The sequence below is a fragment of the Mustelus asterias genome, chromosome 9 (assembly GCF_964213995.1).
Source record: "Mustelus asterias chromosome 9, sMusAst1.hap1.1, whole genome shotgun sequence".
In the NCBI taxonomy this organism is placed as follows: Eukaryota; Metazoa; Chordata; class Chondrichthyes; order Carcharhiniformes; family Triakidae; genus Mustelus; species Mustelus asterias.
Window position 1 is genome coordinate 56,700,407 of NC_135809.1, and position 16,167 is coordinate 56,716,573.

General features: G+C 58.8%; 1 protein-coding gene across 3 annotated transcripts in view; it reads right to left on the reverse strand.

Moving 5' to 3' along the window:
• Positions 1-10,602, reverse strand: part of ipo8 (importin 8) — a 125,228-nt gene extending 114,626 nt beyond the window's left edge. The window contains exon 1 of one of the 3 annotated variants that reach the window (XM_078220226.1): positions 10,398-10,602. In XM_078220226.1, the coding sequence (XP_078076352.1) occupies positions 10,398-10,481 (84 nt within the window). In that variant the 5' untranslated portion in view covers positions 10,482-10,602. The remainder of the gene's footprint in view (positions 1-10,397) is intronic. The other 2 variants (XM_078220227.1, XM_078220228.1) reach the window with 2 other exon arrangements.
• Between the last annotated feature and the right edge of the window lie 5,565 nt (positions 10,603-16,167).

Genomic DNA, 16,167 nt, shown 5'->3' on the forward strand with positions numbered 1-16,167 from the left:
TCAGAAACATAATCAGGTAAATTAATGGCACTGAATGAAGCAGATGTCAGGAGGAAAGCTGAAAGTTTGGTATGAGGTTTTAAAGAGGGCATGAAAAGATAAGGATAATTCCAGGGTTTAGGGTCAGATAGATGTACAGTCACTAATGGGGGGGGTGAAAGAAGATGGGGATGCACAAGGGGCCAGAGTTGGAGAAAGGCCGAATTCTTGGAGGATTGTAGAATGGTCATTCATCACACATGCGTGTGGCATTATGCTGCACCCAAGATAGCTGGCACATCTCCCTTCGCTACAGCAGACATAACACTTCTTAAATACTTAATGGTCGATGCAGACTCGATAGGTCGAATGGCCTCCTTCTGCACTGTAGGATTCTATGATCTAAGTTCTTTATTTAAGAATTTATTTGCAAGGAGGTATAACATTTGGGATGCAATGTAGATTAAAGTTAAATTAAATCATTTACATTGAATTTTATCATCTGAAATTATTTTCCTCTACAAGAGAATATCTGTTCAATACATCCATAATTTATAAGAATAAATAAATGGTGACAGTAAAGTTTTCAGAAACAATAGTTACTTGGACAAATGTGGATCAAATAAGGAAAGCCAGCACAAATTTATTCAACACAAACAGCGTTTAGCTGTTAACTTACATTAGATGCTAAAATGCCACCCTTACTATCTTCCGCAGGAGTTCACCTCTCTTATCTTGATAACAGTTTACATCCCACCCCATGCAGATGTAAAGATTGCGCTGGACGAAATATACACCACCACAAATAGCCTTGAGACAAAACATCCCGAGGCCTTGTTCATCGTGGCCAGGGACTTTAATCAGGCAAGCGTTCTACCAAGATACCACCACATCTCCTGTTCCACCAGAGGTTCAAACATCCTAGACCACTGCTACACAAATATCAAAACTGCTTACTGCTCTATCACCAGCCCACACTTTGGCAAATAAGACCACAAGGCTGTGCTCCTGCTCCCAGCTTACCAGCAAAAACGCAAATGGGAGAATCCGTTAAAGAAAGTCGTGCAATGTTGGTCTGAGGAATCGGATGATCGCCTACGGGGCTGCTTGGAGTCAGTAGACTGGTCAGTATTTAAAAACTCTGCGACCAGCCTGAATGAGTATGCCACTACAGTAACTGACTTCATTAGAAAGTGCATAGAAGACTGTGTGCCAAAGAAGTAAATCCATGTGTTTCCCAACCAGAAACCATGGATGAACAGGGATACCCACTGCCTACTGAAGTCCAGCTCTGAGGCATTCAAGTCAGGCAATCCTAACCTATACAAGAAAGTAAGATATCATAGAAATCATAGAAACCCTACAGTGCAGAAGGAGGCCATTCGGCCCATCGAGCCTGCACCGACCACAATCCCACCCAGGCCCTACCCCCACATATTTACCCGCTAATCCCTCTAACCTACACATCCCAGGACTCTAAGGGGCAATTTTTAACCTGGCCAATCAACCTAACCCGCACATCTTTGGACTGTGGGAGGAAACTGGAGCACCCGGAGGAAACCCACGCAGACACGAGGAGAATGTGCAAACTCCACACAGACAGTGACCCGAGCCGGGAATCGAACCCGGGACCCTGGAGCTGTGAAGCAGCAGTGCTAACCACTGTGCTACCGTGCCGTGGGTTGACTTTTGACTACGGAGATCCATCAAAGATGCCAAAAGATAGTACCGCACCAAGCGAGAATCCTAGGCTAGCCACATGGACTCCCGCCGACTATGGCAAGGTCTGCAAGACATAAGAGGCGACAAGATGAAGGCAGGTAAAATCGCCGGCTCCAATGCACCCCTCCCGATGAACTCAACGCATTCTATGCCCGTTTTGAGCAAGAAGCCGACAAGACCACGCCCTCCATCCCGGAAACCTCGGACGAACCTGTATCCGAGGTCACCATTGCCAACGTCAGAGCAGCCTTCTCAAAAGTCAACCCACGGAAAGCAACTGGCCCAGATGGAGTACCCAGATGAGCACTCAGGTCCTGCGCAGATCAGCTGGCAGGGATATTCGCAGACATCTTCAACCTCTCTTTACACCAATCTGAGGACCCTACCTGCTTCGTCACCTCGGTACCAAAGAAAAGCCAGGCAGTGTGCCTTAATGACTATCGTCTGGTGGCTCTGACATCCATCATTATGAAGTACTTCGAAAGGTTAGTCATGGCACGAATCAATTCCTGCCTACTGCCTGGATTCACTACAGCTTGCCTATCACCGCAACAGGTCCACAGCAGACACCAATTCCCAGGTCCTACACTCAACCCTGGAACACTTAGATACAAAGACACGAATGTCAGGCTCCTATTCATAGACTACAGCTCAACCTTTTACATCATTATTCCTACGAGACTCATCTCCAAACTTCATAGCGTGGGGCTCAGCTCCTCCCTCTGCAATTGGATCCTAGACTTCCTAACCCACAGACCGCAGTCAGTAAGGTAGGCAACAACATCTCCACAATCATCATCAACACTGGTCTCTGCAAGGCTGTGTCCTCAGCCCTTTACTATACGCCTTATTCATCTTCAACTGTATGGTCAAATTCCCCTCCTACTCGATTTTCAAGTTTGCTGATGACACCACCACTGTGGATCAGACCTCAAATAATGACGAGATACACTACAGGAAAGAGATAGAGAATCTGGTGAACTGGTACGACGACATTAATCTCTCCCTCAATGTTAACAAAACGAAGGAGATAATCATCGACTTCAGGAAGCATAGTGGAGGGCATGCCCCTGTCTACATCAATGGGGACGAAGGAGAAATGGTCGAGAGCTTCAAGTTTTCAGATGGCCAGATCACCAACAAGCTGTCCTGGTCCCTCCAATGCGAACGCTATAGTTAAGAAATCCCACCAATGCCTCTACTTTCTCAGGAGACTAAGGAAATTTGGCATGTCAGCTACAACTCTCACCAACTTCTTTAGATGCACCATAGAAAACATTCTTTTCAGTTGTATCACAGCTTGGTATGGCTCCTGCTCTGTCCAAGACCACAAGAAACTAAGAAGAGTCGTGAATGAAGCTCAGTCCATCACTCAAACCTGCCATCCATTGAAACTGTCTACACTTCCCGCTGCCTCGGAAAAACAACCAGCATAATCAAGGACCCCACGCACCCCGGAAATACTCTCTTCCACATTCTTCCATTGAGCAAAAGATACAAAAGTCTGAGATCATGTACCAACCGACTCAAAAACAGCTTCTTCCCTGCTGCCATCAGACTTTTGAAGGAGCCTACCTTATATTAAATTGATCTTTCTCACATGCTAGCTATGACTATAACACTACACCTTTCCTCCCCTATGTACGGTCTCTATAGCGCACAAGATACAATACTTTTCATTGTATATTAATATATGTGACAATAATAAAATCTAGCCCTCACCTCACTCCCCGGTTCCCATTTCTTTTTGCACTCCTCTCCCCGCCCACACAATCCACTCTCCCACCCCTCCATCGCACATTTCCTGCCCCCTCGCTCTCCCCCCACATCCTTCCCCCCCTCTCTCTCCCCACGTCCCTCCCCTCTCTCTCTCCCCACGTCCTTCCCCCTCGCTCTCCCCCATCCTTCCCCTCTCTCTCCCCTCACATCCTTCCCCCCCTCTCTCTCTCCCCATGTCCCTCCCCTCTCTCTCTCCCCACGTCCCGCCCCTCTCTCTCTCCCCACGTCCTTCCCCCTCGCTCTCCTCCATCCTTCCCCTCTCTCTCCCCCCACATCCTTCCCCCCCTCTCTCTCTCCCCATGTCCCTCCCCTCTCTCTCCCCACATCCTTCCCCTCTCTCTCCCCACGTCCTTCCCTCTCTCTCTCTCCCTCACGTCCTTCCCCCCTCTCTCTCTCCCCACGTCCTTCCCCCTCTCTCTCTCCCCATGTCCTTCCCCCCTCTCTCTCCCCACGTCCTATCCCTCTCTCTCCCCACGTCCTTCCCCCCCTCTCCCCACGTCCTTCCCCCCCTCTCCCCACGTCCTTCCCCCCCTCTCCCCACGTCCTTCCCCTCTCTCTCTCTCTCTCCCCACGACCTTCCCCTCTCTCTCTCTCTCTCTCTCCCCACGACCTTCCCCTCTCTCTCTCTCCCCCCCACGTCCTTCCCCTCTCTCTCTCTCCCTACGGCCTTCCCCTCTCTCTCTCTCTCTCCCCCTCACGTCCTCCCCCCTCTCTCTCTCTCCCCACGTCCTTCCCCCCCCTCTCTCTCTCCCCACGTCCTTCCCCCCCCTCTCCCTCTCCCCACGTCCTTCCCCCCCCTCTCCCTACGTCCTTCCCCCCTCTCTCTCTCCCCACGTCCTTCCCCCCTCTCCCCCTCTCCCCACGTCCTTCCCCCCCTCTCCCCCTCCCCACGTCCTTCCCCCCTCTCTCCCTCTCCCCACGTCCTTCCCCCCTCTCTCCCTCTCCCCACGTCCTTCCCCCCTCTCTCCCTCTCCCCACGTCCTTCCCCCCTCTCTCCCTCTCCCCACGTCCTTCCCCCCTCTCCCCACGTCCTTCCCCCCCTCTCTCCCTCTCCCCACGTCCTTCCCCCCTCTCTCCCTCTCCCCACGTCCTTCCCCTCTCTCTCTCCCCACGTCCTTCCCTCCTCTCTCCCTCTCCCCACGTCCTTCCCCTCTCTCTCCCTCCCCACGACCTTCCCCTCTCTCTCTCCCCACGACCTTCCCCTCTCTCTCTCTCTCTCTCCCCATGTCCTTTGCCCCTCTCTCACTCTCTCCCCACAACCTTCCCCTCTTGCCCTCTCTCTTTCCCCCTCCTCATCATCATCCACTCCTTTCTGCCCCCTCCACGCCCCCCTGCCCCCTCCACGCCCCCCCCTCCTGCCCCCGCCACGCCCCCTCCAGCACCCTCCACGCCCCCCCTCCACGCACCCCCTCCTGCCCCCTCCACGCCCCCCCTCCTGCCTCCTCCGCGCACCCCCTCCTGCCCCCTCCACGCACACCCTCCTGCCCCCTCCACGCACCCCCTCCTGCCCCCTCCACGCACCCACTCCAGGCCCCCCCTCCTGCCTCCTCCACGCCCCCCCTCCTGCTCCCTCCATGCCCCCCCTCCTGCCCCCTCCGCACCCCCCTACTGCCCCCCTCCCCGCCCCCCTCCCTGCCTCCCTCCGCATCCCCCCGCACCGTGCCCTCCTCCTGCCCCCCCGCACCCCCTTCTTTCCCCCCCCGCACCCCATCCTGCCCCCCCGCGCCCCCTTCTTTCCCCCCTTTCCCCCCCGCACCCCATCCTTTCCCCCCGCGCCCCCCTCCTGCCCCTCCGCGCCCCCCTTCCTGCTCCCTCCGCGCCCCCCTCCCGGCGCCCCCCTCCTGCCCCCCCCCCCCGCCACCCTCGCCTTTCCCCCGCTCCTGCACCCCCGGCCCCCCTCCTTTCCCCCCGCGCCCCCATCCTTTCCCCCCGCGCCCCCCTCCTGCCCCCCCGCGCCCCCCTCCTGCCCCCCCGCGCCCCCCCTCCTTTCCCCCCGCGCCCCCCCTCCTTTCCCCCCGCGCCCCCCCCTCCTTTCCCCCCGCGCCCCCCCTCCTTTCCCCCCGCGTCCCCCCTCCTTTCCCCCCGCGCCCCTCTCCTTTCCCGCCCCCCTTCCTGCTCCCCCCTGCCCCCTCCCTCCTGCCCCCTCCGCACCCCACCCGCCCCCCACCCTTTCCCCCCCGCCCCCCTCCTTTCCTCCCCCCGCGCCCCCCCCTCCTTTCCCCCCGCGCCCCTCTCCTTTCCCGCCCCCTTCCTGCTCCCCCCTGCCCCCTCCCTCCTGCCCCCTCCGCACCCCACCTGCCCCCCACCCTTCCTCCCCCCGCCCCCCCTCCTTTCCTCCCCCCGCCCCCATTCTTTCCCCCCCGCGGCCCCCCTCCTTTCCCCCCCGCGGCCCCCCTCCTTCCCCCCTCCTTCCCCCCCGCGCCCCACCTCCTTTCCCCCCGCGCCCCCCCTCCTTTACCCCCGCACCCCTCTCCTTTCCCCCGCACCCCCTTCCTGCCCCCTCCGCGCCCCCCTTCCTGCTCCTCCCCGCGCCCACCTTCCTGCTCCCTCCTGCCCCCTCCCTGCTCCCCCCTGCCCCCCCCCTTCCCCCCCGCCCCCCCCTTCCCCCCGCCCCCCTCCTTTCCTCCCCCCGTCCCCCTCCTTTCCCCCCACCCCCTCCTTTCCTCCCCCCGTCCCCCTCCTTTCCTCCCCCCGTCCCCCTCCTTTCCTCCCCCACCCCCCTCCTTTCCCCTCTCCTTTGCCCCCAGCGCCCCCCCTCCTTTCCCCTCTCCTTTGCCCCCAGCGCCCCCTCTCCTTTCCCCTCTCCTTTCCCCTCTCCTTTGCCCCCAGCGCCCCCCCTCCTTTCCCCTCTCCTTTGCCCCCAGCACCCCCCTCCTTTCCCCTCTCCTTTCCCCCCAGCGCCCCCCCTCCTTTCCCCCCGCCCCCCTCCTTTCCTCCCCCGCCCCCCTCCTTTCCCCCCCGCCCCCCTCCTTTCCCCCAGCGCCCCCCTCCTTTCCCCCAGCGCCCCCCTCCTTTCCCCCAGCGCCCCCCTCCTTTCCCCCCCAGCGCCCCCCTCCTTTCCCCCCCCGCGCCCCCCCTCCTTTCCCCCCCCGCGCCCCCCCTCCTTTCTCCCCCCGCGCCCCCCCTCCTTTCTCCCCCCGCGCCCCCCCTCCTTTCTCCCCCCGCGCCCCCCCTCCTTTCTCCCCCCGCGCCCCCCCTCCTTTCTCCCCCCGCGCCCCCCCTCCTTTCTCCCCCCGCGCCCCCCCTCCTTTCTCCCCCCGCGCCCCCCCTCCTTTCTCCCCCCGCGCCCCCCCTCCTTTCTCCCCCCGCGCCCCCCCTCCTTTCTCCCCCCGCGCCCCCCCTCCTTTCTCCCCCCGCGCCCCCCCTCCTTTCTCCCCCCGCGCCCCCCTCCTTTCTCCCCCCCGCGCCCCCCCTCCTTTCTCCCCCCCGCGCCCCCCCTCCTTTCTCCCCCCCGCGCCCCCCCTCCTTTCTCCCCCCCGCGCCCCCCCTCCTTTCTCCCCCCCGCGCCCCCCCTCCTTTCTCCCCCCCGCGCCCCCCCTCCTTTCTCCCCCCCTCCTTTCTCCCCCCCGCGCCCCCCCTCCTTTCTCCCCCCCGCGCCCCCCCTCCTTTCTCCCCCCCTCCTTTCTCCCCCCCGCGCCCGCCCTCCTTTCTCCCCCCCGCGCCCCCCCCCTTTCTCCCCCCCGCGCCCCCCCCCCTTTCTCCCCCCCGCGCCCGCCCTCCTTTCTCCCCCCCGCGCCCCCCCTCCTTTCTCCCCCCCGCGCCCCCCCTCCTTTCTCCCCCCCGCGCCCCCCCTCCTTTCTCCCCCCGCGCCCCCCCTCCTTTCTCCCCCCGCGCCCCCCCTCCTTTCTCCCCCCGCGCCCCCCCTCCTTTCTCCCCCCGCGCCCCCCCTCCTTTCTCCCCCGCGCCCCCCCTCCTTTCTCCCCCCCGCGCCCCCCCTCCTTTCTCCCCCCCGCGCCCCCCCTCCTTTCTCCCCCCCCGCGCCCCCCTCCTTTCTCCCCCCGCGCCCCCCCTCCTTTCTCCCCCCGCGCCCCCCCTCCTTTCTCCCCCCGCGCCCCCCCTCCTTTCTCCCCCCGCGCCCCCCCTCCTTTCTCCCCCCGCGCCCCCCCTCCTTTCTCCCCCCGCGCCCCCCCTCCTTTCTCCCCCCGCGCCCCCCCTCCTTTCTCCCCCCGCGCCCCCCCTCCTTTCTCCCCCCGCGCCCCCCCTCCTTTCTCCCCCCGCGCCCCCCCTCCTTTCTCCCCCCGCGCCCCCCCTCCTTTCCCCTGCAGCCCCCTCCGCGCCCCCGCTCCTGCCCCCTCCGCGCCCCCCCGCGCTCCCCCCTACTGCCCCCCCCACGCTTTTCATACTGCCCCCCCCGCGCTCCCCCCTACTGCACCCCCGCACTCCCCCCTACTGCTCCCCCGCGCTCCCCCTACTGCCCCCCTCGCGCTCCCCCTACTGCCCCCCTCGCGCTCCCCCTACTGCCCCCCCGCGCTCCCCCCTACTGCCCCCCCGCGCTCCCCCCTACTGCCCCCCCGCGCTCCCCCCTACTGCCCCCCCGCGCTCCCCCCTACTGCCCCCCCGCGCTCCCCCCTACTGCCCCCCCGCGCTCCCCCCTACTGCCCCCCCGCGCTCCCCCCTACTGCCCCCCCGCGCTCCCCCCTACTGCCCCCCCGCGCTCCCCCCTACTGCCCCCCGCGCTCCCCCTACTGCCCCCCTCGCGCTCCCCCCACTGCCCCCCTCGCGCTCCCCCTACTGCCCCCCCGCGCTCCCCCTACTGCCCCCCCGCGCTCCCCCCTACTGCCCCCCCCGCGCTCCCCCCTTCTGCCCCCCCGCGTTCACCCCTACTGCCCCCCCGCGTTCACCCCTACTGCCCCCCGCGCTCCCCCTACTGCCCCCCTCGCGCTCCCCCTACTGCCCCCCTCGCGCTCCCCCTACTGCCCCCCCGCGCTCCCCCCCCGCGCTCCCCCCTACTGCCCCCCCGCGCTCCCCCCTACTGCCCCCCCGCGTTCACCCCTACGGCCCCCCCGCGTTCACCCCTACTGCCCCCCGCGTTCGCCCCTACTGCCCCCCCCGCGCTCCCCCCTACTGCCCCCCCCGCGCTCCCCCCTACTGCCCCCCCCTACTGCCTGCCCCCCCCGCGCTCCCCCCTACTGCCCCCCCCGCGCTCCCCCCTACTGCCCCCCCCGCGCTCCCCCCTACTGCCCCCCCCGCGCTCCCCCCTACTGCCCCCCCCGCGCTCCCCCCTACTGCCCCCCCCGCGCTCCCCCCTACTGCCCCCCCGCGCTCCCCCCTACTGCCCCCCCTACTGCCCCCCCGCGCTCCCCCCTACTGCCCCCCCCGCGCTCCCCCGCGCTCCCCCCTACTGCCCCCCCCCGCGCTCCCCCCTACTGCCCCCCCCCGCGCTCCCCCCTACTGCCCCCCCGCGCTCCCCCCTACTGCCCCCCCGCGCTCCCCCCTACTGCCCCCCCCGCGCTCCCCCTACTGCCCCCCTTGCGCTCCCCCCTACTGCCCCCCCGCGCTCCCCCCTACTGCCCCCCGCGCTCCCCCTTACTGCCCCCCCGCGCTCCCCCTTACTGCCCCCCGCGCTCCCCCTTACTGCCCCCCCCGCGCTCCCCCCTACTGCCCCCCCCGCGCTCCCCTCTACTGCCCCCCCCCGCGCTCCCCCCTACTGCCCCCCCGCGCTCCCCCCTACTGCCCCCCCCGCGCTCCCCCCTACTGCCCCCCCGCGCTCCCCCCTACTGCCCCCCCCGCGCTCCCCCCTACTGCCCCCCCCGCGCTCCCCCCTACTGCCCCCCCGCGCTCCCCCCTACTGCCCCCCCCTACTGCCCCCCACGCGCTCCCCCCTACTGCCCCCCCCGCGCTCCCCCCTACTGCCCCCCCCGCGCTCCCCCCTACTGCCCCCCCCGCGCTCCCCCCTACTGCCCCCCCGCGCTCCCCCCTACTGCCCCCCCGCGCTCCCCCCTACTGCCCCCCCCCGCGCTCCCCCCTACTCCCCCCCCCCCGCGCTCCCCCCTACTGCCCCCCGCGCTCCCCCCTACTGCCCCCCCGCGCTCCCCCCTACTGCCCCCCCGCGCTCCCCCCTACTGCCCCCCTCGCGCTCCCCCTACTGCCCCCCCGCGCTCCCCCTACTGCCCCCCTCGCGCTCCCCCTACTGCCCCCCCGCGCTCCCCCCTACTGCCCCCCCGCGCTCCCCCCTACTGCCCCCCCGCGCTCCCCCCTACTCCCCCCCCCCCGCGCTCCCCCCTACTGCCCCCCCGCGCTCCCCCCTACTGCCCCCCCGCGCTCCCCCCTACTGCCCCCCCGCGCTCCCCCCTACTGCCCCCCTCGCGCTCCCCTACTGCCCCCACTCCACCTCCTGCCCCCTCCACGCCCCTGCCCCCTCCGCGCCCCTGCCCCCTCCGCGCCTCCCTCCAGCCCCCCCGCCGCCGCCTCCCTCCAGTCCCCACTGCCCCCTCCTCCAGCCCCCCCTGCCCCCTCCACACCCCCCTCCTGCCCCCCCACACCCCCCTCCTGCCCCCCCACACCCCCCTCCTGCCCCCCACACCCTCCTCCTGCCCCCCCACACACCCCTCCTGCCCCCCCACACACCCCTCCTGCCCCCCCACACACCCCTCCTGCCCCCCCACACACCCCCCTTCCCAGTCTCTCGTACACTGTTCCCCCTTACCCCCTCCATCACCCTCCACTCCCTCATTTCTCTCCAACTTGCACCCTTTTCCCCTCCTCCATCTCTCCACCTCGCCCCCGAATCCCCTCCTGCTGCCTTTCGCACTATTTACCCTCTTCTGCCCCTACGCTACCCTCCCTCCCCCCCCAATCTCTTCTCCCTCCTCTTCCCCTCTCTCGTACGACCCACAGGCCAGGCCGCGACCACGGAACCCGAGCAGAATAAAACCCCACGCAGCCCGAAAAGCGGCGAGCGAGAGCCGACTCCTCACCTGATTGAGTTCGCTCTCGGCCGCGATCCTTTGGTTGGGGTCAATGGTGCCTTTGAGGGCCTGTATGATCCGGTTGGGATCCATTTTGCTAAGCCTCTCCCCCACCCCCCCCGCAACTCCCTCCCTCTCTTTGGCCCTTGATGTAATCGGGCCGAGCGGGCGACAACGCCACTCAGCGATTGTGTTTCTTTTTTTCTTTTTTCTTCCCTCCGCACCCGTGCGTAACGCGCGTCACTCAAAGGTGGCGCCAAACACTAAATTTAACCGGCTCTCGCGCCTCGCCGCCTGCCGACGCCAGCCTTGGTCACCATGGTAACGCAGCCTGCCGCTGCCATTCCAGGCTCCGGACAGCCAACCTGCGTGACGTCACCGTACGGAGAACCTTGGTGCCGTCATTGTACGGCAAGAAGTGACGTCAATGTACAACCTGTGCTACGTCATCGTACGGCATAACATGCATGACGTCGCTGTACGGAACATGTGATCTTTGCTGCTCAGACTGCTTTTCACAATGTTTCCTTGAGGAAGGGAAATATCTGGTTGTTCAAGAACTTAAAAATGTCTGATGGCCCACCACTGGCCACGTAGGCTTCATATTCCACCCAATGCTGTGGGTGTGGGCACTGAGCAGCCAGGTTGTCAACCCTTCAGGATTGGCCTGGAGTCTCCAGCAACTGATGATCAATCTCCTTACTCTGGTTGCTCTGCACAATCCTGGAGAAAAATCCTGTTCCAGTCCTACTCAGGCCTGCTCCCACAATTCTTTTTCTATGACATTGGTGACTGTATTGGCACCAAATCAGACTCTTGTCTGGACCTGGAAAAATCTTATCGATTCTGCTTCCAATTTCCTAGTCTCTCTCATATTGACATGGTCACTTCTCCGATATTTCCCTTCCTTGACCTCTCTGACTCTATTTCTGATGGTAGACTGACCACCAATTTTCATTACAAGCCCACAACTCTCACAGCTCCTTACACCCCACTCAATGTAAGGACCCTATCACATTCTCCCAGTTTCTCCACCTCCATCACATCTGTTTGGAAGATGCCACCTTTGAAAATGGTGCTTCTAACATGTCTGCCTTTTTCTTTAACTAGCTTTTCCCCTTTTGGTTCACAGTGCACTCAATCGATTTGGACCCATTTCCCGCACCTCTGCCCTTACCCCTTCCCCTCCCTCCCAGAACCATGAGAGGGTCACCTAGACTTCATTTTTCACCCCACCAGCCTCTACATTCAAAGAGTCATCCTCAGCCATTTCTGCCAACCCCAGCATAATGCCACCAACAAACACATTTTCCCCTCACCCCCATCCCCACTCCGTCATCAACATGACAAGTACTGCTCCCTCTGTGGCATCTCCTCATCACCACCAACTCATCTTCCTATGGCACCTTCCCATGCAATCTTAGAAGGTGCAACACCTGCCCCATTACTTCCCTCCCCCTCACCATTCAAGGCCCCAAATACTCCTTTCAGGTGAAACAACATTTCACTTGCACCTCCTTCAATTTGGTCTACTATATCACTGCTCCCAATGTGGTCTCCTCTACATTGGGGAGAGTAAACACAGACTGGGTGACCACTTTGCCTAACACCTTCACTCAGTCTACAAACATGACCCCAATCTTCCTGTCACTTACCATTTTATCTCCGCACATTGCTTTCATGCCCACATGTCCATCCTTGGCTTGCTGCAATGCTCAAGTGAAGCCCAACATAAGTTGGAGGAGCAGCATCTCATAGAATCATAGAAGTAGAATCATAGAAACCCTACATTACAGAAAGAGGCCATTCGGCCCATCAAGTCTGCACCGACCACAATCCCACCCAGGCCCTACCCCCATATTCCGACATATTTACCCACTGACCTACGCATCTCAGGACACTAAGGGCAATTTTAGCATGGCCAATCAACCTAACCCGCACATCTTTGGACTGTGGGAGAAAACCGGAGCACCCGGAGGAAACCCACGCAGACACGAGCAGAATGTGCAAACTCCACACAGTGAACCAAGCCGGGAATCGAACCCAGGTCCCTGGAGCTGTGAAGCAACAGTGCTAACCACTGTGCTACCGTGCCGCCCTTCTGTTTAGTTATATTACAGCCCTCAGGACTCAACATTGAGTTCAACAACTTTAGATTGTAGCCTTTCTCCGCCATCTTAACCTTTTCTATTTATCTCCTAAACATTTTTTGTTCCTATGCAATGTCCTTCTACCCCGCCCATCCACCCCCCCCCCCCCGGCCATCTGCCACTTTTCTTAACATTTGCTATATCTTTGTTGCACTCTCTCCTCGCTCTACTGTTCCAGCTGTTCCACCCCCTCTTATACAGTATATAACCCAACTCATTTTTTCCTCTCTTTAACTTTGAAGAAGAATCAAATTGACTTGAATCACTAGCTCTGTTTCTCTCTCTACAGATGCTCCCAGACCTGCTGAGTTTTTCCCATCGTTCGTTGTTTTAGATTCCAGCATCCAGTATTTTGCTTTCATTTTAATGGTGATGTTTAGTCCATTACGTTTGATTGACAATCAATGACTTGATGAGTACCTGTTTAACAGAGGAATTATAATTAGCATAGAAGTCCAGGATTTATTTGTGCTAGGGTGGATTTGCTATGGTACTTGGGCTTCACCAAACTCCTTAAACTAGTGCAATTCCTCCAGGCTGTATATACTCTGCATACTGAGGAACAAGAGAGATTTTGTATCAAGATTTGCACAGCGACTTGTGGGATAGGATTTGTTTCTACAAATCTACGTGGATGGCAATGTGACAGCCTTGTGCATGAGCAACTGTCAACAAAATGTCTCGTGGGCCGCACTCAGAAACCAGATGGGCCACAATGTGACCTCCCCCCCCCACCCCGGGCCGCAATCTGCCCGCCACTGTACTGTACAAATGCAAGTTTTCTATTGAGCTGTCTGATATTGCATGAATATTGTTTACCCCCCTTTCAGTAATTGAATTTGCAAGTAAGTGGATTAGTAGATAAGTACAGTGTGACTGATGTGTGGGTTAGGTTGATTGGCCATGCTAAAATTGCCCCTTAGTGTCCTGAGATGCGTAGGTTAGAGGGATCAGTGGGTAAATATGTAGGGATATGGGGGGTAGGGCCTGGGTGGATTGTGGTCGGTGCAGACTCGATGGGCCCAATGGCCTCTTTCTGCACTGTAGGGTTTCTATGATTTCTATGATTAGAATATAGTCACTGTGCAGCAGAAAGGTTGTTGTTTCTCCTTATTTCTGTTTTGCAGATATCCTACAGTGCAATTTGTATCAAATCTCCTGTGAGTTGACGGCACAAGGCAAGAGTCTATCCATCAGTGCACTCAACGTTGTGTGAAGCCAAGTGGTTAAGCTGCATCGAACAACAGTATCAGCTGCTACCTCATTTTCTCAGACAGTGAAATAGGATAGGGCTGTTATTTGTGAAGGTACTAGGTCCAGGCTAATGAAGTCTAAAAGACAGAATAAAAGAACGGTGAACTATTCAGCCAAAAGAATTCTCACATTACTTTCGTTGACAACGTGGGTTGATTCAAAAGGACTGGCCAATCAAAGCATCTGGATCAATTATCAAATGTTTCAAAAATACCCAGAGCAATGATCAAAATGAGCTGGAAGGGTAATGATGAATTTATGAAAGAACGGATTTGGGGCCAAAGTGAAGCTTACAGAGTAAGAGGAAGATCAGTGTATCATAATCCTCTCATGACTTGGTAAAGAAATAACATCACCCCTTCCAAAAATGAAAATCTGCTCTTACTCAGCCATTATCAGGTAGAAAAAAACTTTAAACTTTAAAGATCAAGGGTTTGGAAGGTGCTGTTAATGAAGTTTTGGTGAGTAGCTGCAGTGCATCTTGTAAATGGTACACACGAATGGCAGCCATGGTGCCTCAGTGGGAGGGAATGGTTAAGGTGATCAAACGGTTGTCAAATGGGCTACTTTGTCCTGGATGGTGTCAAACTTCTTCAGTATTTTTGGAGCTACACTCATCCAGGTCTGTGGAGTGTATTCCATCACACTCCTTATTTCTGTTTTGCAGGCACCTAAATGTTAATCAGGATTTGATGCATTTAGCCATGGGCGGTTCCATTACCTAAAGAAATGCAAATTGAACTGGACACTACACAAGCAATGAACATACTCACTTCTGACCTAATGATGCAAGATAAGGCAGGATAGGGTGGCACAATAGTTAGCACTGCTGCCTCACAGCGCTAGGGACCTGGGTTCAATTCTGACCTGTGAAGTTCATATGTTCTCCACATGTCTGTGTGGGTTTTGTCCGGGTGCTCCAGTTTCCTCCTACAGTCCATAGATGTGCAGGTTAGATGGATTGGCTATGCTAAATTCCACCACAGTGGTAGGTTAGATGGATTAGCTAAGGGGTTATGGGAGTAGGGCGGAGGGGAAAGCATGGGGAGGATGCTCCTTTGGAGTCAGTGCAGACTTGATGGGCTGAATGGCCTCTTTCTGCATTGTAGGAATTCTATGATGCTATGGATAGGACATTGACGAAGCAGCTGAAGATGTTTGGGACAAGGGCACCTCCCTGAATGTGGAGAGTGCAATCCAGATATCTGATTATACTGCTTTTGAGTAGGTCTTGAGTACCCTGTGCCTGCCAGTGATGTGATGTTATATCAGTGTCAAGTTTCATATACTAGTGCCTTGTTCCATTTCTGGATCGAGTGCCCAGTGACTTGTTTATGTATCAGCTTGCAGACTAGTAGAGTTGGGAGTTGTTGGTGGAGGCAGGCAGTTCCAACATGATTGTGTGCCAGGTTCAAGACAGTTTTTCACTCAATCTGGTGTTTAAGGTGAACTTACAGCAGGCCCCATATTCTGGAAGGAATTTGCCCTCTTGCCTCCATTTTTCTGATGGAACTGCCAGATAGTTCTCTTGTTTCGCTGGCAAAGTGAGAGGGAGAGAGCTGAACTTTTGACCTGCCTCATCAGCCTATGCTGATGGTTTTGTGGTAGAGACTTGCTGCAATACATTTTGTTTGAAATTTGACTTCTTTTTTGTTTTTGCCTTTCTGGGAAGTGCTCAGAGCTTTTTGTGTTGGGGGGCGGGGAGGACAAAAACACCGCTAAGGGAAAAGAATCAATTCATGTGAGATTTAATGAAACAAAATAAAGCTGCAGGTAAACCAGCTGAAAGCACAATGCAGGCTAAAGCTGCTTGGAGGATTATATAATGGACCTGATTCTGACAGAGGAAGAAACAACCACTAGTGCAGCTATCTGCAGTAAGCAAAAGAGGTGAAAAATCATTTTATTTAGATGCGTCTACAGATTTTCGGGGAGCATGATGAGTAAATGAGAGTGCAAACGAAGATTAGCCATGATCTTTTTTGCGTGGCAGAACAGGTTCGAGGGGCTGAATGGCCTTCTCCTGTGAAGAGTGTTCCTAAAAACAGATAGTGCCTTTCTATTTTGGATGTCTGCTTGATTTCCAACAGTTGTAAGAAAGCTCATTAACATCTTTCCTGAATAATATCACATCCTGAGCAACTACAAGTCTCAACTTCCCCCTTCCTAATTTGACTTCATAAGGAAAGGAATCCCCCAAAATGATATGCTAGTAGTTACACACAGGAGGCTATAGAACTAAACATCATCATTAGACAATATCCTGGATTATAAGAGGCAATTCATTTTTCAGTGAGACAGAAGATAAAGTGACAAAATAGAGGGGAAAAAGAGGGATTGGGTTAGCTTCATTTTGCTACAGCACCCCACATTTT